The 25,000-nt window shown below is 35.6% G+C and overlaps 1 protein-coding gene across 1 annotated transcript in view; it reads right to left on the bottom strand.

Annotated features, from left to right (window-relative positions):
- Positions 1–25,000, bottom strand: part of CAMKMT (calmodulin-lysine N-methyltransferase) — a 41,527-nt gene that overhangs the window by 5,799 nt on the left and 10,728 nt on the right. The window contains exons 6-8 of the mRNA XM_026046240.1: positions 12,595–12,669; positions 6,533–6,596; positions 993–1,124 (exon numbers count right to left, since the gene is read on the bottom strand). Coding sequence (XP_025902025.1) covers positions 993–1,124; positions 6,533–6,596; positions 12,595–12,669 — 271 coding nt within the window. The remainder of the gene's footprint in view (positions 1–992; positions 1,125–6,532; positions 6,597–12,594; positions 12,670–25,000) is intronic.

Here is a 25,000-nt window from a genome sequence, read left to right as displayed (position 1 = left end):
GTCTAGGTAGTTTTGATGGAAGGCTTTATTAAATATAAGATAACACAATAAGAGCTAAATTTGATCCCTACTATAATTTGATCACATGCATATATACTTTTAGCATAATCTGATTTCTATCTTTTGATGATGCTCATTAAAAAAAAAATCATATTGCTTCAAACTTGAACATGCCTTTTTTTTTCCAAGAGCAATTGCAAGAGGTTATGTCTAAGGTCATGGGGACCCAAACCAGTGGATTTCTTTATGATATGAAATAGAGATCTCAGAATTGGAAGTAATAAATATGATTTTGATAAGCACTTATACACAGGAAAACAAGAAATTTCTAAAAAGTTTTCTGTGAAGCACATTCCTCTTCATATCCTGTATTACCCTGTACTTATAAATAATAAACAAGAGACTGATAACAGTAGCTTTATGTAAGCAAGCTTAGAAATCACGTTCAGATAAGTGCTTTTGACCTAAATCTTGTAGCGCCTCGATCTGACATATAACCCCACAACTGTGAAATTCTGTATGAGATTTAGCAGTTTGAAGCTGCCAACTGACCCAGCCATAAAGCAGCCAGAGATAAGGATTTAAGGTACGATATGATACAATTAGACATTCACCTCCTATTTATTTCAATCCATTTCAGTATTTAACCTAGTTAGAAGTTGCAAGCTTTTTATTAAAATGTAAATACTAGCGTGCTGTATATTTATAGGTGGCTAACCATACACACACACACACACACAAAGACTCTCATAAATTAGATTTCTTTGAATAAAAAGAGTAAACAGGAGATGCTTCTGCAAAACTCTTCTAGACGTGCAGAGATAAAGGATGGTTCTACCACACAAAATAATCAGATACAAAAATAGCTGTTCAGAAACAGCACACCTAAGGAGTACTTTAATCAAACATTTAGGTTACCTGCCAAAAGGACCATGATCTCTTCAAAATGCAGTGCGGATTAAAGTGTTATCTAACACAAGCAGAAAACTAACCTTGGAGTGGAAGTTCGAAATGTGTTCATCATAATTTTCATGTCTTTGGATAGAGAAACCAGCTTTTTCAGCTAGATTGCAAAACTGGTTTAAAGTATTCCCTCTGAGTGGAGCAAATACCATTGCTTTTCCCTGAAACATTAAAAAGAGAATTTACACATTTTTAAAACTGGAAGGGAACCAGATATAACATACACCTGACTAAGCTTTTAATATACTCAGATTGGAAAAGTCAATTGTTCTCTTGGAAAAATAATCAAATAGGGTAACATAAATAATTGTTCAGAGTATGCAAGATTTTTATGATTAAACAAATGCAAAAGAGAAAGCAATAAATATTTTCTTTAGAAAACTGCCAACTGCAATACATTTGATCTTTTCACATAATAATAGTGGCTATGAATTACCAAAATAAAACATAGAAAAAGCATACAAAATATACATTCAATGCAAAATACATTTGCTAGCTCATGATCATGTAAAAATGGTAAATAATGATTTTCTTTTTTTAACTCACACACACAGAAGAGTATGTCTCATTTGATGTCTGTGGAATTATAACAGTGTAAAATAAGGAGAAGTAGAAGGCAAACAGACCCAATCATTATTTCTAAGGACGTTTTGGACCACCTGAGCAGTGCAGCTGATTTTGACCTTAAATTGGCAAATTTATTTTAAAGCACAATTTAATGTTCTTGCATAGTAATGCTGGATCATTCAAGATGACTGGGCCATTTGTGATGCCCAGGCAGTATGCTACAGACTACCAACTATTTTTTTTCTCATTCTTATGTGTTTAAGAAAATAAAAATGGCTTTACCTTGAACTGATATATTTTAGATACCTCGTCCCAAGCTTAACATACTTGATACAACATCTCTTCAAATCTTATTCGCAAAACTAATTCTAATTGGCTGAATATTATATTCTGTCACATGGAATGAAAACTAGCTGAAGAGTTGTAGACAAGGGATAATATCAGCCAACAACATATCATGTTGCGGGCAGCTGCCACAAAGTTTACTGTGAGTTCTTCTATGTAACTTCTGTATTTTGGAGACATAATGGGAATTTGGGAGGTGCTGCAATCAGCTGAAGAGGCGAAAAGTATCTTTAGGAATCTTTAGGGAAAAGTAATAAAATGAGTAAGAAACCCTGGAAGAATGTTCAGCTTGAGTAAATGCAATCTCCTACATGAGATGGAAAAAGAAACCACAAGAGAGAATTGCAATGGGAAGGAAAAATGCTGGGAGGTTACGATGCTGACAGATACTTTGCTGAGAGCATCTGTGTGCTGCAGCTAGTGCACACATATGCTAAGACAACATGCAGTGAGGCAATAAAAAGTGTCTATCTAGGGTCTGTACTAACATGAACTTAAAATACTCCAATTATTAATACCATAGCTCTCTATGTTTATTCACACAGTCTCTGTGAGGCAGGGAAATCCTGTTATCCTTGTTTTTCTCATGTGAAACTGAAGCACAAAGGAGACCAACATCCAAAGCAGCCCATTTTTGTCTCTTTTTGCACCTATAACTCTAACTCAATGGTTAAGTACGAAGTGCAAATGGAGGTTGCTCCACCAAAGGCACTGGCATTGCTTATATAAATATTCGGTCTGAATACAGGCTCAGCTCAGGATGAAAAACATTAAACACAGGAAATTCACAATCCGTAYGAAATGCATCATAAGTCCCTCACATCCTGGGCATGCTTTAATATCATCAGACAGAAATGAGGGGCAAAGAAAGTCTTCAGMTGAAGATCATCCTCCTGCTGCCATCTCACTSTCCTCCAAACCTTGCTCTGCCTAGGTCCCTGCCAGCTAAGAAGGACAGGACTCCACTGGAGTCCTCCTTCTTCATCAGCACATCCACAGAGTGGTTAGCATGATGAAAAACACATCCTTCATGCAAAGCTTGCTGACCACAGGATTCACGCACAGATTTCAGGAAAGGCTGCATCTCTTGTGTGGAGACCCAGCCCCACCACTGGTCACCATTCCGGTGGCTTTGATGAGGCAGCAATGCTCACACACCAGTGGCATCTTTCAAGGCTGCAGCTTGGGGTCAGCATTCTGTGCAGTCACTCATTTTCACAGTGCATCTAGACTAATGTTCTCACATTCCATTCAAAAGAGAAAYATGAGATAATAGAACGTAAAGCAATACTAAATATCTCTTAAAAACAGACTGAAAAGCTCAAAACAGCTTGAAAAAAAAGCAAGAGCTTTTCATGGAAATCATTGCACAATTACTTTTGGCCTGCTCCTTCAATGGGGTAAGAAAATATTCCTCTGCTCAGCATGCATCTAAAGCATCTGTGTATCTTGACACTTATGGATAAAAAACAACCATAAATCGTGATTAAGTTTATCATTTGATATTCTCCTCCAAACTGTCAGACACTGTGGTCAATTTTGGTCTATTACAACGTGAGTTTAAARTAGCCTCAGGTCAGCTGCCTGATTTGTGTAATTCTGCTACCTTTGTGGGGCTGCAATCACATTTCTAATTTTAAAACGTTTTTCATTTCTTAGTTGATGTACAGTAACAAAATTAGAGCAGTGGCCTGGATCTATACTTGATGGACTATGCACCAGTAATGCAGTTATTGAATTCAAAGCTTACAAATCAGAAATGTCTCCCAATTTAGAATGAATGTTTAAAGTTAAATAGGRCTTTTCCTCAGCCAGGCAGACATTTCCAGCAAAATAGTGAAGAAAATACGTTTCTTTTCTATCATTTTCTTTCAGTCACAATAGTCCGATGTGTCACTAAAATGTTATAGTAAGATAATAGGACAGACGTTCAGATTTTGGACATGACTTTGATTAATTTTACTCATCAATCATTATTAAATCCAACCTTTCCTTTCTTTTTCTCTGGGAGTAATATTTATGGTTTAATAACATCTGACTGACTTCACTGGGATTGTGCAYGGATAGTCCATAGAAAAATCAAACTCAATTAAAAAAAAATTATTTTAAGAAAATGTGCAAGCAAACAACTCAATCTGAGAGCAAAATTAAAAGTGCATTTTTATGTTATGAAAAAGCAAAATAATGTCTGCAAATCAAGTAGATTGTTTAGAAGAGGAATAAAACACAGCCACTCCAGATACATTTGTGTGATGTAAAATTTGAGGGTCTAATTCCCAGAATCAGTTTAGAGGTGACATTTGCCTTTGTAACAAATTCAAATAAGAAATTTCAGCTCCTGGTTGTGTGGCGGCTGCTCATTTCTGTCTGCAATGAGTTTCCTGTCCTCTCTTCCTGTGCCAATACAAATGTTCATGAGGCCAATCAGACTGAGATGACCAGGGTTAAGAGCATTGTTTTCAGAAAAACAAAATGTTACCCAAAACACCTCATTCTGTGACATCATGATGACCCATAATTCTAATAGCACTGTTGACCAGAAATAACATCCTTAAGAAAATAGGAAATGCCACAGATAAATTTATCTTCTTTAAGGAACAGTAAGAATAGATTATCTGTGCTGAATTCCTATTTCAAAATAGCTTTGTGAGGATATCCATTATTTTCCGTTTACTCTAATTTTGATTTCAGCTTTGTTGTCTATTATTTTCCTTGAAGACATTTGCTGKAACTTATAGAAGGAATGTAATGGTGTACAGCTTAGCATGCACTAAAAACTGGTAAAATTGTTTAATCTTAGCTGTATAACGCAAGTGCAGCCAGATGCACTAGAACAAGGTGTCTTGAATCTGCATACCTCTTTAATTTCAGATCATTCCTCTATCAATTTCACCAAATTGTAACTTCTATCTTTCAGACAAGATAATTCTTACAGAACAATGAACCTAATCAAATATCTTATTTTTGACCATCATCTTAATTATTGAAGCTGGTCAATGAGTCCATTATTTTTTAATTTTTTTTCTTTCAAGGCCAAAAAATATTGACATTTAACAAAATTTCCTCTGATACTATCCATAGATTTGTAAAAAATAAAAAGAACTGTATGAACATTTTGTACTTCAGGCATATGCTTGAAGACATCTTCATTCAGCATGTCCTTTTTGGACCAGGGATCTTATTTAACACATTCCTACTCCCAGCCTACATTTCCAGCTTTTCATTGAGCCTGTACAGCTCAGGGGTTACCCAGAGAACCAGATGAGGACACTGATCTGGACTGAAAATATTCCTTTTTAATGTGGGGCTAAAGCTTTGTGTTCCAGATCCCTATTGGTCTCCACAATGATTCTACTCTAAAAATTTAAGGTACACAAAAGCCAGAATACATCACTCTGGGCAGGAGATACTTAATTTCTGCTTGCTGCCACTTACAGAAATATTTCGGTACCCTTTTTCTTCTCAGGACGGCTACATTTTTTTTTTTTTTCTGCCTTCTTGGTAGGCTTGTACTGTAGCTCATTAAAATCACTCAATCTTAAGTAACTTGCCCTAGGTCACTCAGGGAAGTCCATGGTAGAACTAAGAATAGAAACCTGATCACTCTTAGCAAAGAATGGGATTACTTTACATCACTAAAATGACTTAGTTTCTTAAGTCTTTGCACGTTTAAGTCTTACAGAGAATTCCTCTTACAGAGAAAATCTCTGCAGAAAAGGAATAATAAAATTCTCAAATAAAGTTTAGAGAATGCATTCCTAAGATGGAATACTTTTGTGTTGAAATGGAAAGAATTCCCTTATTGGAAGATTTGGCAAGCACAAAAGGCAAAATTCCTGTTTCAAATTCCTACACATACCGAGTACTTCATGCATTTTCTCTCCTTTTTTTTTKTTTYTTWWYYYCCCCCCCTTTTTTTTTTTTTTTTTATTTTTCAAGATTTAAGATTATTTGTTTGGTATTTGTATATGAATATAATAGTTTCTTTTTGAATGGTGTGTCTCTGAAATTTAGCTTAAAATCTGAATAAAAGGAGCATCAGTAAAATATTGTGCAATATCCTCAGTAATATTCATGGAAACATGAATGTAGAATATGCAGAGCAATTTATGGAAAGACTAATTTCACTATTTCCTAAAATATAAAATATGTAAATACAGGGCTTAGTTCACACGGAAAAAGTAGTTTTAGGCTGCAAGGGCTTTATTCATTTTATAWAAACAGAAATGAAAAGAAAAAAATATCTTTCATAATAAATAAATACACAATGACAAAGGTTACTATTGAAGGGATTACAAATGACAGAAGCCAACATAAAAACTTTTAATATCATACTTTTACTTTAATATGAAGACATTATTATCAAAGGAAAATACTCAAGAAACGCTTTGATAAAAATAATCTCACACTATCTTTGAAGCGGTTTCATTTATTTTACTACCCACTGTGTTTCTTATCAGAAGGCCAAGTATAAGAAGTTTCCTAGTTTATGATTAGGAAAGAATCTGATAGATTAGAAGACTCAATTGAAGTTGGACATAATAAGTATTAAAGTATTACATGACATTAATCCTGCCATTCCATTACTCTCTCAATCATTGTGCACAGACTAATTATTCTGAAGCCAGTGTTCAGGAGAAAATAGAAACATACTTACACTGGGTTGGAGTAATCTCTTTATTGCATCAACAAGGCTAGCTCTGTACTGGTCCAGAAACAGGCTGACATTGAGAAGAGAACAGAATCCAGATTAAAATGGGTTTTCAATTCTAATGATACTAATGCAGATAAGTACAAGGCTAATTACGTATATTTACACAATGCAGTAAAAGAGAAACTGTGGTTTACATTTCTTTCCAATTCATGCACTATTTAATAAAAAATTTAAACGAAAACAACTGAAACTTGAAATAAATATTATTTATATCAAAGCCAAAGAATCCGCATGAAACCATCCTTTATGTGGCTGAAATTCACAGATCACATGTGTTAGCTATCAAAATACTACCATATCAGAAATCAGGATCAATAACATATAACACAAATTTAATGTTTTACATACCTTTTATATGGGCAGGATATGGAATTTATTAGAGTATTTTCTGCTGTATTTCATGCCTTACTACAAAGGCTTTTTTTTTTTTTTTCTATTTAGAGTCATTATATTCATTTATTATCTATTATGCATATTTGTACTACTTATATGCTTCTGTCTATTTATATAAAGGTACACCATGACCCTGACAATACAGAGTTGTCCCATCTCAAGAATGAAATCCTTCATCTCCAGCATGGGTCCTGCAAGGACAGCAGCCGAGTCAATTTTCCCATGCAATGCTGTCAASACGTTCAGCCCTATTTTGGTGTGATTGCCTCATGATTTGAGGGGATAATTCATTCTTCCTGCCCCTCAGTACCTTAATGTGGATAGTAATGGTGGCAACCAGGGTGCCAATCACTCTTGACTAGGTATTTGTGGACATGTGGACGAGAGTGCATTTACAATGGTTAGTGAACAACCATCAGATAGCAACTGATGCCTTTCAGTTCTTACTACCAAGGGCTGCATTTATATTGGTGATTCAGATAAGAAAGAGTCTATCAAGCAGGCCACAAGTAACGTGATTTTTCTTCATTATTTTTCATGCCTTCTCTGCCATAAAATTACTTCCCAATATGTGCCATGCTAAAGTTCCACATTATAAGGAATTTGTCCATTCTTTATGATTCATTTTATACTTTCTCCAATTCCTTTCTTCTCTGAAATGCATATTTCTGGGTGGAACCAAGTGATTTTTTTCCAGGTTTGATACATTTAAAAGAATATAAAGAATATATGAAAAGAACGAAGAAAAAGGTAGTCTACAAAACATAGACCAGTCATCAAGAACAGAATAGCATGGGTATTTAGATACGGATATTCCACATATAACAGGGAGAATATAATTGTATTATGCATTATAAGACCAATGTGTTGAAATGCTGAATTTCTCAAATAACCCAAACAGAGTTTAAAACTTAGAAATAAGCACAATGGCTACCTCTCAGCCTCAATTAATCATAGTGGGAGAACTGGACAAAGGTTTGCTTAAATAAAAATAAAATAGCAGATAAAGTGATATCTCTCATCTCTAATGTTTCCTGGGAATTTTAACCCTATTCATGTCAGGTACATCTCTATATGGATAGGCACTATAGGACACTACGTCACCCGGAACATATCTACATGCAGAAGAAAAAATGGACTGTACTGTGTGAGCCCTCTTGCCACGAGTACTTTAAAACATTTTTTTTTTCTATAAAAAATGATTCATGTGTCCAGTAGAAGGAACAGGAATAGTAAGAATTTCTCTGGTCAGCAAGAAGTCTCTGAGTGCAGCAGTAAAGAGGCAGGAACCTACAGAGGCAAAGAGGCAAGAGCCATGATTTATGACTCTTGGYCTTTGCTTAGTCAGTGCTGTTCACCTGTGAAATCTGGGTGAACAGGCAATCTTGACAGCTCCTTCTTTTCCTTTTTTTCTTTTTTTTTTTTTCTTTCTCTCCTTCATTTTAAATTATTGTTTCTTAAAAAAAAAAATAAAAAATGAAGTTCACACAAAACCCCAAAATTTGTATGGGAGTAATGGTAAAAAAAAAAAAAAAAAAAMCCACCACCACCAAAAAACAGGTAAATTCCCTATTCAGTTAAAGCTAGTATATTTTATCCTATTTTCCTATGTCTTGAAACCACAAGCTTATATTTTAAGGCTGTGATGTGAAATTATGTTCCATAATTTATAAGGGGTAAAAAGCTTAGTTTATGATCTACTTCAGATATKATTGCATTAATGTACAGTGCCTAGYGCATACAGTCTTTTTTATCTTTTTGTTCACTTTCAACCATAAGGCTGTCACAACCTGAAAAAACTCTTACTTCCATGTCATCAGATTCCAATGCAATTGAGAGTAAAGTGTGTGCAAGAAATCAGGCTTAAAATGAAAAATAAATTTCAACTGAGAAAGGACAGAGATTTTACTGTATTCCTGCAGAAAGATTTCTTTATATTAAATCAAGACCTGATAGGGAAAAACAGATATATTTTAAGTTATTTAAAGAATAATTTCAATTTGTTTCTCCATTTCTGTTGTATCCACAGCTCCTGGTGACTTAAGAAAGAATTTCAGAGGTGAAAGCAATGTGAGATAGGCTTCCAGACATCTGCTAGGTAAATACTTACCTACATGCCGAAAAGGTAAGAATGATCAGCTTAATTAAACAGAGTAGGATATTATGCATTTCCTAAGTGATATGAGAATCTAGACCATATTTTTTTTCTAAATTAAAATTATGTATGAAAATCCTGTTCATGAGAAGCCGGGTGGCAATGATATTTTTAACTCGATCAACCTCTAAGGTCCTTGAATTTCTCTTTGGATTAAAAATCTCAGCAACTTTCTRTCTTGATAATTAGAAGAATATATCCTCCATCTTAAATAAATAGGTATCTGGGACTCTTGGGAGCTTAGGAAATGTCCTGTTGTAGCCACTGTTCTTTCCCTGGTACAGGGCCACTTGGTATTTCGCCCCTCCCCTCCATCGTCCCTCTTATTCAAACCCCCATCACCTGCATAACTTTATATCTGCAAGTGCAGRTCAAATGAAACCTTGAAATTGTGGCAGATTCGAGATTCACCTGGCCTTGAAATTGCCACTCAATAAAAGCAGGTGGTAGGATATACCTTAAAAAATTCAGTGTTTCACTATTTTTTTCCAGTATATCCTTCTTCCAGGTGTGGCCTCACTAAGATATTTTTTCCTTATTTTTTATCTCATAGTTAACATTTTCTGAGTTATTTAGAAACTGCTGAACCATGAAACTATTTTTATTGTCAAAATCCTGAATGGTTAAATAATGACTAGCTTTCACAGTTTGCCTCTTATTTATTTTATAATCTAGTTGAGCTACTAAATTTAGCTGTTAACTAATAGACTGTCTGTTCTGTGAAATAACTTATTTTCCACCCCTGCACACAACATTTATGAAAGTCTGAATGTAAATATATGAATATAAACATATCGCTGCTTGTTGTAATCATGCACATTTTTTCTTGAACATCCATGTGGATTTGGAATATGTTTATGAATAGAGCTTGTTTTCATGTAAATGGGATCAAGCAGTACCACTGGTTAGCTATTCAGAGAATCAGACAATATCACCCTTGCTGGAAATACTTCAATAAGAATTTATCCATGTACCTAATATTTGAACTCAGTTTTTTTGCTTTATAGTTCTCTGTTCTAATCCCAGCTTTTATTGACTGACAATGAACTACATGATGGTGTTAAACTAAATGCAATCTATTCTATCTGTTTTTATTTTTATTTATTTATTTATTGTTTTTATCACTGCGTACTTCAGGTTTCACCTGAGGAACTGCAAGAGAAAAAGATTTCTTTTCCTCTTCAATGGCAGCCCCAAAAAATTCAGAACAAAAAAATATGCCAATAGTTTTCAAGACAATTCTGTATTTCAGAAGAGAAAGTTCTTGAATTTCTAGACATAAAAATAAAATGAAGATTTGAATTTGGTAAGTACAAGCAACATTTTTTTTCAGTCTTGTGATGTATTAGAAATTTTAGCATACATTATTAAAATGTTTTTTTAAAAGAAAAAATATAGAGGCTTGATGCCTATTAAACTACATATTAGGAGCTGTAATAAAAAATAGGAATAATTTTTGAATAAAAATGTACACTCTAAATTAACCTTCACATATCTATTTATTTTTAAAATTCGATTAATAATTATACTCTTAYCTGCATCTTAAGTGCTTCAAAATAAATCACAAATGCAGGGATTGCAAGTGCATTATGTATTTTACCTGTCATGTGTGAGCCTTTGTTTACTAAAGAAACAAAATTATTTCCAAACAGACTAGGAAGAGTATTTAGGAAAGAATATTATTGAGGAAAACAACTTAAGCCTTGCTCCAGTCTGCAATGCTCCTAGTACAAATAGGATGACATGGTGTGAGTATCAAGAACACAAGCGATGGCACAGCCAGGTTGTTTTGATATTTGTGTGAAGAACAAATTTAACTCTAAATCTCTTGGCAAGACCTTGCTTCACCCACATAATCTGGAGAACATCCATATGTGAGCCTCGTCTAAGCCTCCGAGAAGACTGCTGCCCTCCTGCTCATGTATGCCAGTACTCTGATCTGACTTTCATACTTAATCTGATCTAATCCTGTCCAGCATTAACTTCATCTGTGCAATGAAACCTGGAGTATCCATTCTAATATTTGGTGAGGAAGGCATTTACTAAATTACTTGCTGAAATCATATGGTGTTGTTTAGCTCCTTATTTTAATCAGATGATGCATCTCTGAGGCACATTATCAGCGATTAGTTAGAAACCCATCTCTGTCCTTTTTGGGAACAAAGAACTTTTCTGAAATTAAATGCTATGAGAAATGAAGCACTATTGCATTCTGTCAACAAATGGGTATTAGGAAAAGAAAAAAAAAAGAAGAAGAAATGCACTTTCTCCAGCGCTATATAAAAACAGTAATCTTTTTGAAATAAGAACAGTTTGCTTAAATTGCCAAACATCAAGCCAACAAATAAATAAATAAATAAATAAATAAATAAATAAGAGGCTTTAGAGAAATATTTCATCAGAAGCCACTTAAAAAGAACATTGTTTAAAGAGACAATAGACAGCTTCGCACTTCCCTTTGCCTTTTTCCTTTAACTATTTCTTAGTAAGGTACAGAAATCTGTTGAATGGAGCTATCTTAGGAAGTCTCTGTTTTCAGAACTTGGTTTCTTACAATAGTTACATGCAACAAAATATAAACATCTTTTTCTGTTTTGGACCACTAAAGGGTCAAGAGCAAATATCCATTATGGGAAAACAGATTTGTATAAAAATATCTGCTTCCTTAACTGAAATCCTCACAGGTGTTTTTACACTTTCTCCATTTATAATAATTCTTATAATTAGTAATCTGCCATTGAAAAAGTTAAAAGTTAGTATGCAGTAAATAAAGGRTAGCACAATTGTATAAAATGCAATATCAGAAATAGTTTGTTTTGGTAACAAAATCTATGTATATACTGTATTGTAACACTTTTTCACAATGTGGTATTTTTTCATAAATGTAGTATTCTGAATTTTTTTCTAAAAAATCTATTATTAACATGCATAAATAATACAAAGCCCAGGTCTACCAATACTGCTGTCAAATTGATTTAAGAAGCAGAATATGATGAAAAAAAGATTTCAAAAATCTTCTCTTCCCTGGAAAGATTTTCTGGGAAGCAAAAAATACATCCCCTTATATCAATAGTCAGATCTTTCCTAAGAAGTAAGCTAATTGAGCTGTTTGTGTTGATAAACTCCCTTTTCTCCAGACTGTTCTTCACTGAGCCATAATTATTTGCAATTTGCCTAAGTCGTCCATTTACTGATACGTCAAGCATGAAACAGAGGCAATTCCAGAAAATGGAAATGCTTCTCAAAATCAATCTTTGGGAAATAATGTGGTAGAAGTTACTGTGTGATAGAAGACTACCTTATAACTGTCACATGGAGATGAATATTAATTTGTTGAGGTTAAGGTGGCTTTGTGCTTCATTTGTTGACTTTGCTTAGCCATCAGCAAGCAGCACAGTACAATTACTCCAGCAAAGCTATTTTTCTAACACGAGTTTTATGATTTTTATGTACTTACCAGTCAGCACACATAACAATGTCAAAATGTCCTTCCAGTTGAGAGACATCTGTCTCATTATCCCATCGTAAAATGCTAGAGGAAAAAAAAAAGATTAAAAAAAAAAAAGGAAAAAGGACTTACATTTTTCATCTTGATATTTTAAAAGTATTAATATTATTTTCATGTGACACAGAAGTGTTTTAAAAAGTAATACACACATTGCTTTCAAAGATGAACGTAACAACATTATTCTATGTCTTTCCCTTTTTTTTTTTTGCTTTTAAATCTCAAAGCTAAAGAGTTTCCTTTTTTGCTGCAGCAGCCAGGCGATCTACACAGGCTGCTGAGTGGCTCACTGACAAATACGCAGCCCTCAATTAGTGGCACATGTAGGGTTTCAGATTTTTGTTTCTTTTCTGCACCCTCTACCACCTCTGGGAGAGGCAAAGTATTGCCAAGCTGGATGCGGTGGAGATCCGTGAAGCAGATGTGGGCTCCCGGGCACATCTGGCAGGCAGGGCGGTCGTGTTGCTCACTGCTCAAGTGAGCATCCACTTGGGCTGTGGGGAGGAGGGACGGGGTGAAGGGCGCCCAGCGTCACTCCGGTGCCAGCCACGCTGCCCGCGGCAAGCACGGAGACACAGCAGAGCTCGCTCTGTCAGCACCTCTTCTCGCACAGGTGAGAAGCAGTTTAATGCTAAAATCCTTAATAACAGGCCCAAAAGGCGCATGTGTGCAAAGTTGCTCTTTGTCTACGAGGCCTGCTGCGCTACATAGCTGCCACGGTGAATTTTAGCACTTTGCTCCCATTTTAAAACAGTAATTAGTAGTGGAATTTACTGCCTACTTAAAATATCATTACTCAGAAGATTTGAAGCAGCATTTCTATTTCTAGCTTTTTTTTTCCTTTTTTTTTCTTTTAATAATCTATCCTTTTTCATTTCCTGGTTATTTATAAAAGAAAGTGGATAAATATTTATGGGAAAAGCACTTGTGGGGGAAGGGTCTAATCTGATCTTGTCAGGTTGTGCGTGCTTATCTCAGTTCTGTATGAGTCTTGACCAAATAGACCCTTTAGTCTTCCCGCAGCTATAATCTACTTCTGGTTAAAAGCCATCCCCATTCACATACTCCTCCTAATATTTAACTGAGGATCAGTTATAACGTGCCCATTCAGAAACGCTCCCTGATCATACAGGAAAAAGAAAAGGGAATTGTAAGCGTGGACTATGCCATCTGCAAAAAGGCTTAGCTATACGTATACTGTGTGTGTGTGTGTGTGTAAATATATATATATATTTCTATAAAAACACCAGGCTCCATAGACAAAGAATTAAGGTGCGTGTGTGCCCRGGCACGGACGCAAATCTTGCGACCGGCTGCTCTGCAACCGTGGCAGCCGGTGACACGGAGGCCCCACCGCTCCGGAGAGCTCGGATTATGCAGGGGGCTCGGCGCAACCAAACAGCTCAGGCCTCATTAGCCCATTTGCCCTCCTGGAATTTACGGCGGCAATCCAAAGGGAGAACAGAGTAGATTAATTTAATTTTTCCCCCGCTCGCCGAGGGGACGCCAGGTCCGCGGGGCCGGGCGAGCTGCGCTCGCTGGCACGCAGCAGGCATCCAGGAGGGAAAAGGCACAAAGGAGAGTCCTCCCTCTCGGCTGCCGGCTGCCTGCTGGCTACCGGCGCTCTCTCAACCCTGTTTCCCTGGAAACTTAGGCTCGAATGGCGAAATTAGGTAAAGGTAAGTTTTGTGGGCTTAAAGCATGCACTCTAATATTTTAAGAATCCTCAAGCTGAACTGGAAATGGGTAAACGAACTGCGAGCCTTAAAAGGCCACCTTGAGTTCTCATTGCTATGGAAGCAGGGAGCTGATCGGCACGGCTAAGGGGATTTCAGTTATGTGTTTTTTGTTTTTTTAAAACCATATATTTACTATACTTCACAYATGTAGTTCAAAAGGCAGTGCGGGTGCTTCCTCCTGGGCGGAAACAGAACAAAACAAAAAACTTCTGCTACTGTCACCTTCCTGCTGAACATCCAAAATACAGCGTTTTCCATGTACACCTACCAAGGGCACAAAAGCAGGTTGTGCAGACAGGTGAAAGCTCAGCCTCCATAATGCTGAACAAAATCTAGAGCAGTTGAGTTACCAAGAGCACGAGTGGTGGTGCCACAGGATGGGTGTGCGTGCGGTTACAAGCCACAAGCTAAGGACACACCATCCAGCCATAAGCCAATCTTTCCTCATGGAGCTCCAGAGTTCCAGACCTGCTGCATTTCCCTGAAGTCATGATAGCTATGCCAAGGCCCACGATTAATTTGGTCAATGGTAAATTTTACTTTACCATTAACTTTCAAAGGGCAAAGGAACATCTGTATTAAGGTTGAGAAATAACCTTGTAAACTAAAGATACTCTCTATAAAATAATGACAGGGTTGCTTCTGGTCTCACTTGGCAGGTGCACCCTTCAGGGAGAGGTGTAACTATAATCTGTGTGCATCTATCCAAGTCATATTTAGTGCAAATAAAATTTTACATTGMAATAGATAACTACATTTGGGCTACCAGGTCTACCTTGTCATTGGATTAAAGCTGCCAAAATTTGCATGAGCTGCAGTCATACATTTGTATTTGCACCTGTAAGGTGGACATTCCTCTGCATGACAGGGAAWGGGGAATAACTGTTCAAAATCAGAATTATTATATCATTAACACTGACTTTGGAATCAGCTTGATTCTGAATGAGGATCAGCCACTTTAATTTCTAATGCTAATGAAACTAATGAATCAGAGTCAGGACATCTAATAAATGCCATAGAAAAACAACAAAAGCTCCTTCAACCTAAATGCAATTCTTGAACATGAAGGATCAAAAAAGCTACTGATATTGCAAAACCGCTTTGGGATGAGTAAAGATGTGTGCAAGTGTATCTAAATGCATATGGAGGCTAAGGAATATGGATTTTTTTTTCCAGGAATAGTTGATGACATGCCTTATGGAGTCATCGGCCAGAGCTGAAGGAAATACTGAAAGTACAGTGAAAGAAGGACCAACTGCATCTAATTTTAAAGAAAAGAACAGGTAGGAGAATTAGGAAAAAATTAGCAACAGAAAACTCAAAATCTCATCTTTTATAAAATTTCCTTTTAAAATAGGCATGGTTACAACTATGCTGGGCACAAAAATCTTCTATTWTTTTTTTTTTTACCCTCAAGGAACTGGGGAGCAAATTTGTAAGATTTTATAGAGTTATTTTTTCAGTCTTTTCTCTGAAGTTTTTGAGTGGATATCTTGAATGCACATAGCAGATAAGAATAGGAAAAATCATTATTTGATTTAATATGGAAAACTGAAATTTCTGAGGCTTTAGAATATTTGTCTTCCAATTTCCTTCCCATAAAATAAGAACTTTTAAAGGTACAATATGTTTAATGTCTCTCTTTTGAGGTAAGATGCTACAATACTGACATTAATTTGCAAATTTAGAAAACGTACTTTCTACTGTATTTTTGTCTACACTATATTTTTAACRGATTTCCTGACAAAATAACATATTTAAGGCTGTCTAAATCCTACTGTGGATCTTAGTTTGTAATGACTTATTATGCTGACTTAAAGTATGCAGGTTTAGTTTCTTGCAGTCAAAAGTAGGTAACCTGATTTCAGTATGAAAAGGACCTGCAACTGAAAATATAAAATAATGTGAGGATTTTTTTTTTTTGCTATTATGTTAAAAATGTTAAAAAATTAAATAGGATGTCGTGAAAGAGTGTCCAGCAATTACTTAGGCCAATCTGTTGGTGTCTGAAACTTGGTACCTGCTAATGGCTGCCTTATGGCCTATATTGAATGAATTTGACCAGTTTTCAGAGGAAAAGTACCCACGTCACAAACCTATTACTATAATTAGCAATCTTGATGGCAGTCCTAGCAAAAAGGACAAGGACTGAATGAGCCATGGAGAATGAACTATCCTCTCACACACAGAGGTGGCTCTTCCAGGTCAGAGATAAAGCATACTACTGAAATAGTCTGAGAAAATATGTACTGATGCTTTAGTTCCTGAAACTGCCAGTCTTATGCAATTCTAAAGCAACAAATTCACTAAAAAACAAGAYTTTTTTTTTCTCCTTCCTGATGCATCTTTTGAATTGACAAGCCAGATAATGTGATTAAGGTCAAGATAAAAGGAATTATAAGGATAGTGGAACTAAAAGATCAAATAAGAAAACAGAGACTGAAAGAAGAGCATCCTTTCTTGAAATACTCATAATGTACCCCTAAATATCCGCTTGCATTTCAAAATCAAAAGTTACAAACATCCTAAGGACAGTAATTGCAGCCAGAGCTATATTTCCCCTGTAAAATATTTTTAATTTATGTAGAATAGCCTAATAAATGTTGAAATTTCTTTTCTTACTAGCTTCTTAGTAACGTTTCTCAACAATCTGCAATGAAATCCTGCTTTTACCACCTATTTATCATGCAAAATTACTTCTGTGATTCTGTGATTCAATGATTCACTGACGTACATATAGGTTTGAGTAAGAGATTTTGCCCGGGTATCTTTCTAKGACATTTGCCAAGAAAGTTCTTAGCATATTAACAACAGAATTCAGGATTTTTCTTCGTATCTTGTTCTTTGTCTGTGGTTGGTCTGTTTTGTGTTAAGAAGAAAATGACAGATTTTAATTCAGCAACAGAGACACTTATGATCAGAACTCCTCTGGAGAGTACTGCAACTTTCCCTGCTTCCATTTCCCCGTATTTGTCATTATATTCTCATTAGGTTACTCTTATTTCTCATATTCTTTCATCTTCTGCCTTTCTTACCTTCACTGCTTCACCTTGCTCTATGTTCTTATCTGCWACTGCATTCCTTGTGTTGCACACCTGGTGTCAGCAAGCCAAGGTGAAAGTTTGAATCATGAGTACCCCATCATCAGTCATTTTCTTATGKTTCTAAGCATATTGAATGCAGTATTTGTAATTGCTGATTAGAGTTGCCTTCTCACAATTTCTTCTTAGGTTAACCCCTTGCAGGCTTTGGCAATTTCCACTTGTCCTCCAGTTACAAGTGATCATGTCTCAAAATCAGCATTTTATTCTCATTCTCCTTGACTTTTTTTTCTCTTAGTACCACATTAAAGTCTTGCTATTCATTAACATCTGTTATTCTTTTTYCTTATTATGTCACTTACTGTTTCTGCAATGTATTCTTCAAATGATTCTCTTCACATATTCCTGTTTTTGATAATTTCACAATGCTGTATCTTCTCTTCCCTTTCACCCTCCAAATCTTATTTCTGAGCTATCTTATCCATAAGGGCAAGTCCAACTACCTTCTCTATTTTGATAACGCATACAAACACTTCTATACTACAGACCATCTGTCTGTCTGGACTTACAACTCAAAATTTTTCATAGCCTCTGTGCGTGATCTTCACCTCAAGCTCAGCACTTCTAAACAATAACAAGGCTATATTGTTATCTCTTTTTCTTGTTCCCCATGAACATCACCATTAATTTCAGTCTGTAATCTGGATACAGCTAGGACCTTTCTCCATATCTGTATATTCAATTTCTATTCAGGTTTTGCCTATTCTCTGCACATCGTCTCTAAGATCTTTCCTGCCTCCCTCCCTCAAGTTTAGTTCTTGCCTGTGTCATTGTTACTTACATCGTAACATAACAACATTGCGCTCTCTTTGGTCTTTGCAAAAATCAGTCTTGCCCTATTAATATTTATACAGTAAACTCCTGCAAAGATTGTCTTCTCTCGCCTACAACCTTGACCTTGTCACCTATCTCTTACTCCTCCAGGTAAATCTTCTCTTCAAAATACTTTGCAACAGTTCACTTCCCTACTTGTTCTCGCTCATATGATATTGAAAGGACAAGCCCTTTCCTTAATCAGACCTAATGTCAGTTTGCATCTTTCACTTGGCTTTTCAAGCAAGCACTTTTACAATTTGCTTCCACTCCATTATCCACAAAAATTCAAAAAGTTTCTCCATTATCCTTGAAACCTTCCTATAAAAAAGTACCTACAAAAGCTGGAAAAAGGTTAGGCTGCTCTTGCACCACAACTCATCTATCATGCTCATTAAAATTATCCTTGCTCACACTATTTCTCTCTGRTAATTAAAACATAGACTATTTTGGACACAAACTGCCTTTTTGCTCTATGTTCATACAAAGCCTGTCACAATGTCTCAACATTTCTGTAAAACAAAACAAAATGCAGCTATCTAGGTTTTCCTGCCCCAAAGTTGCTTTTTACATCTGGATAATATAGTTACTTGCTTCTCTTGTTCTCTGTTCTGAGATTACTTGTAAAACATGTTTTGTTAAAATTCAAATGGAAAAAAAGGAGTTATATATCTTCAAAAATAATACTCCTGACCTTCACACATATGATCCACGATCCATTAAGACATATGATACAGCTACCAAATTTTTGCAATGTACTGAAAATGCTTCCTGTCAATACAACAGTTGCAGAATAAACTTATGCATTTTGTACACAATTGCTCAACATTCAGTACTATAGTGCACTAGATTTTTTAAAAGACTGGAAAATATCTTATGTAAAAATGTTTAAAATAAAAAAAAAAAAGGCACTGGTGTTTCTGAATTTGCTTTTTTATCATCCCTCCTTAATGCCAGTTCCTTAAAAATCAGTGTTTGTTCATAGTGCACAGAATGGATGATTCTCGCATTGTAATTCATACTGATAGGGTTTAATAAAATACTCCATTTCAAAATGCAAGACAGAACAGGCACATGCAGCACAACCATACTGCYAGGATCAATGAATTAAAACTTTATGAAAGTGGATGCTGAGTAGAAAACTAAAGGAAAAGAAGATGGTTCCTTGACTTATGGAAAAGAGTCTATCCATTAAAAAGGGGAAGGACAATCAAAAGGAAAAAAACAGAAAACAAAGAATGTGAAGTGAACCTTAAAGACAGCCAGGTCCAGAAGGACTGAATGGGAGAAAGCAGAAAGAACAGCAGAGGGGATGCAATTTGCAGATACTTACATTGTAAGGCTGGAAGGGAACGTAATAATTGTGGCAGATTGTAAATTTCCACATCAAACCCATCTATCTCAGCAAATTAAGACATTTCAGAGAGATACCCAACTTAATTTAAATACATTCACCGTTTGAGGAAACTACCATTTCCCATAGAAAGATGTTCTAATATATTATCATTYTCTCTGTCAAAACTTTTTTTTTTCTTCTAGACTAAATTTGCCCAGCTTCAATTTCCATATCTTATTAGGTACTTGTAAGCTAGATGAAACAGTGATCTTCTATTAAAGACTTTTTTTCCCACAGGAGACTTTCATATCAAAATCTATTCATTTTTAATAATCAAGTCATTTCTTTGGCAAGTAATGTAAACAGAGCTCACTTTAACTTTTACACTTCCTGACCCTGACTCATTCTTCTGCCTCTGTCTTGAACCCTTTTCACTTTCAACATCCTTGCCTAGTCTGCCTCATTAATGACATAAACAAAGATATCACTATGAAAATTGCTTTTTCAAAATTTTCARTTTGTTCCAACTTTGTTACATCTGTGGCTGGCAATAGCAGAGGACCTACGAAGGAGGCAGCCTACTGATGACTGCTTATTAACACACAACAAAAGCAGAAGAAGAAGAATGAACAAGGGTATAATAGTAATAATACCAATCAAGAAACAAAATATAAGCATTGGCTAAAAAAGATGGATATATAAGTATAGGAATAATAATAATAATAATAATAATAATAATAATAATAATAATAATAATAATACAAAAGCTTAAATTCTAACATCTCACAGACATTTTCCTTAAAAACTTTGGAAAGAAAGACATAAGCTTTTTTATATCAATAGTTTCTACGTAGGCTTTCTGTCCAGTCTAACCTAGTACAAGAATAGTTTTACCAACAGCAGATTTTTAAAGTAAAGAGAAGACCATCACAACATATAGCCAAAAACTTCACAAAATACAGCCAAGAACTATTAAAARTAATGCAAAGATATTGTCTTAGATAGCACCTCACTTTTCCTGTTCTTCTAAAAGTGCATTATATTTCTTTTACCTTTTGCCTCTTTATATAATATAAAGAAGAAAGTCACAACTACAATGCCATTTTAAACAGGCTGCCATTTCATTAAATCAACAGAAGTGTGTGAAATAATACTCTAATAAGAAAAACTTAGGAATTGGTAAAAGTGAGCTGGTATCGCTAAATAGTACTGTAGGTTGTTAGAAACAAGTCATTCCTCCAAAAGAAGTTGCACCCAAATGAAGAAAGGATCAAACACATAATTAAAATTAAATTAAATATAAAAATAATATTACACATGTACAGGTCAAAAATGAAAATACTCCCTCCTTTTGTACTAATTCTTCCTGTGAGCACTTCAGCAGAGTCTGCAGGGCCAGCTGATAATCAGGGTACCGAATGAGCACTCTCTGAGGATAACACCATTTCAGAGAGGTTAAACGAATTCTTTGCATCAGTGTTCACTGTTGAAGAAATTGAAGATAATTTCAACACAAAACCCCTTTTTTGAGGGATGATGTCTTCTGTAAAAGGAAGTCCTGCTTTATAACATTTCAGAGTTCTTCAAAGAGGTCAACAAGTGTTTACGTAAGGGTGATGTGGGTAACGCCGACTACCTCGGATGCCAAAAGGCTTTTGGCAAAATCCCTCACCGACAGCATTTAAGGAAAGTGGACAGCCATGGGATAAGAGTCCTGGCCTGGATAAATAATTGAACAAAAGATAGGAAACAGGGTAGGAGTAAACGGTCAGTTCTCACAATGGAGGGAGATAATCAGTAGAGTCCCCAAGGGACCTGTTCTATTTAACATGTTTACAAGTGATGAGCACTGAGGTGGCAAAGTTTGCTCCTGCTATAAGGTTATTCAAGATAACAAGGAAAAAAGCAAGCTGAAGAATTGCAGAGGGATGAAACGGAGTTATTGTACAATGAAATTACAGAGAAAATTCAGCATTGATAAATGCAAATTGCAAGAGGGGAAAAATAATTCTGGCTTCGTGTATAAAAGGAAGGTCTCTGAACCGATCATCACCACTCAGGAGAAAGCTCTTGATGTTATGACAGACAGTGTCATGAAAACATCAGTTCAACAGCAGTCAAAAAAGCAAATCACTGTGAGGCATTTTTAGAAGAGAAATGGAAAACATAATTATTCCACTGCATGTATCTATCGTTTGCACTCGCTTTGAATATTGTATGCAACCCTGCTCCCCCTCATCTCAAAAGGAGTATGTTGAAATTGGAAAAGCTATAGAGAAGTGGAGTGGAAACAAGTAGGTTTTTTTATTAAAGACAATGGAAGTTGTTATACTATCAGTTGGAGTGAGGAAACTTGGAAAGCTGGTAGATTTGAAGATCAGTGCAGAAAGATAAAATACTCACATGTTTGCAGTCTCAGAGGAAAAAAAATTAATGTAAGAAATGGAATCAGGACTCTKTAGCTTAGTGATTTGTCACTAACGCCTTTACTAAATGTCCTTTGGTCTTGAGAAAGGCGTGCTTTTGGTTTTTAGATGATAACCTTTATGATAATCTTTAAGGAATAAGGATTGTCATTTTGTTCACTTCATCATACATTCTTAATAGAAGTTCCAATACTGACTATAATACGGACAAAAAGTAAGCAACAAACTATTACTAAATAAATCAAACGGTGTCTTGTGCAATCAGCATTTCTCTTACTGTTTTTACGTAGTATGTACTCATTCTCACTGCTCTTTAAAAGGTAAATCTCCCGGGGCAGCTCTTAACAAAACAGCAGACTTCACATCTAAAACTCATAGGTCCCGTAACAGCAATAAGTATAAAAATTTTCTTTCTAAATGATTCAGGGAAGATGATGGAAGAACAAAGTCCCTGGTAGATATGACAAGCAGTTTGTTATCCTTTGGAAAATACTACAAATCTTTCTCTTTAATAAAGCTTTTCCATTATGAGACTTAAAATAACAGCAACCCTTCCACATCTATTACTCCAAGTCCCTTTTCAGGGAGTTTTCCATGTAAAAAAGAGGAAAAGAGCAGACTTTGTTATTGATAATTTAATCATTAGGGGATATGTTCAAAACAATATTAATGTCAACACCTAATCGTATAAAGACTACTATGAGCATAATTTGCGTGCCAAGTTATGGGGCAAATTTAAAGTGATTCTTGCGTAATTTGTGAATGGGGACACCATCAAAGTCATACACAGCACTTACTATAGCAAGTCATTTTTAGAAGCAAGGGCATTACTATACGTATTTCCAATAAGCATTAGCAAGAAATTCTGTATATGCCATTGGAAGCTAAAAATAATCATACAACTGTACAGTCACTGCTGAAGTAAACTGTTTACTAAATATCTGTTAYTGTAACACATAATATGACAAACTGCCAGTTTGGCTTACACGGCTGTACCTTTAAACAATAATCAACAGTCGGCAGAGAGCTAGATATGTGCTCATTTATTACATTTTGTATAAATCTAAATAAATAAATGTATAGCAGGCTGTCCTAATCTAACTTCTCTTGGCTGATATTGGACTGCTTCTTTTTGTACCATACATGTTTTGGCACATTTTCCAAATCTAGAGATATATGTCTGGAACACGACAGACTGAGTCTTATACCTCAAAATTTGATTCCATGTGCAAGGAATATTTTTGAGATTAATCTTTTGAATATACATATATTTAAATTACACAGAATGCTCAGAATAAATCTGTGGAAGTCTTAAGAATGTAGCAGTAAAAATTAAATTAAATATTTATTACAATGAAAGTGCCCTATGTTTTGAGATAGTACTTCATTTCATTTTGTAAATTATTTTGTATATGCAAATAAGTGCCCAAACGCTATTGCACTTGATAAGTTAAACACTTGACATTTTTATTCCTTAAAATGCAACATTTTATGAAGTCTAGATATGTTTATTAATTAGTGATTATTAACACCCAGTAAACAACATCATGTCTTGTAAAAACACAATCTCTCTTCACAGCATGAGGCTGAAATCTATTATTCACTGATTCCATATGCTGAAATACACTCAAATGATCACAGATGACCTTAAGCATTAGATAAATGTAAATGAGGATAGGGTAGAAAATGTGCTTTTGATTGATATCTAAAAGACCAGGTTTGAAATCATGACAAGGGATGAAGTCTGAAATCTGTGCAAAGTGACACAGCTCCTGGAAAGCCAAACAAGTCGAGATTCTGCGTAGAGGCACCACACAGGGCAGCCTCCCTCRGCCCAACAGAGGATTTGAGGTTGCTCACAAGTTTTCAGCACTTACAAAGTAAAAGACTATCCCAGGGGCCTGTATGGCCTTTGTCCAATTGCCAAGTAATTACTGAGATGCACGGAAACACATCTATACTTCTAAGATGTATACACGTATAYCATAATGAAGGTAGGTATTTTTCTAACTTTAAGTGCTCATTTACAGAATTTGACTATTACACAGAATGGTTGCATAAGCACAGGATAAATGATTTGAATGAACTAAAACTGTACGGGCTTTACCTCTATATTAATACAATTATTCTGCTATAATAGCTGGCCTTTTTCAGCTTTACTATTATCACTTTGAGAAGGACTGAGAGCCCTTATTCTGGCATAAGAATCATTAAAGAAAAAAAGAGGAAAAGATTTGGACACACAATTGGAGGGCATTATTTGCTCTTAGGTAGCTACATCTAAGCATGTTCTAACTCATAACCCCATACCATAAATACGAAGTACTGTATAATAATTTACTTTTTAATTACTTTCAAAGATGAATATGCATCAAATTCTTAGCTGCTTCCAAGTCCTACCATACGTGGAGATTTCTTGTGAGTCTATACAATACAAAGTCCTCATTTCACTGAATAGCAAAGTAGCAAAATCCTAATGAGCCCTCTATTACAGGATGGGTCAGGAACAGGTCTGGACAAGGCCTGAAAGCAAGTTCTCTGAACAACTACAATGCTCACCCTCCTGAGAATGTCTGCAGGGATATTTGAGACAACAAAGCAGATAGAGATGAAGAAAAAATACAGGGTGCACCTCGTGCTCCAGAATGTGGTCAATGATGGTAATGAATGGCCTAGCACCCTGTGCCTAGCTCCTACTTTGTCCATTTGCCTTTGCAACAACGTCACATGAGGCTGACCAAGGGAATGGGATGGCCAAAATATTCAGTCAAAGAGCTTGACAATATCTGCCTCAGGGGTAAAGGGATTTGCTGCTACCTTAGAGTTACTTAAAAATGAACTCTGTCAGTGATTTAGGTGTAATCATTCCAAGCGTCCTGTTCAGTACAATGGGTAATGCTGACTCCCAAGAAGCCAAATTTCAACTATGCAATGAACAGCAGC

The sequence above is a fragment of the Nothoprocta perdicaria genome, unplaced genomic scaffold (assembly GCF_003342845.1).
Source record: "Nothoprocta perdicaria isolate Ctin4 unplaced genomic scaffold, notPer1 scaffold_43, whole genome shotgun sequence".
Taxonomy (NCBI): Eukaryota; Metazoa; Chordata; class Aves; order Tinamiformes; family Tinamidae; genus Nothoprocta; species Nothoprocta perdicaria.
The sequence above is the reverse complement of the archived record's forward strand: the minus strand, read 5'-3'. Positions and strand labels throughout refer to the sequence as shown.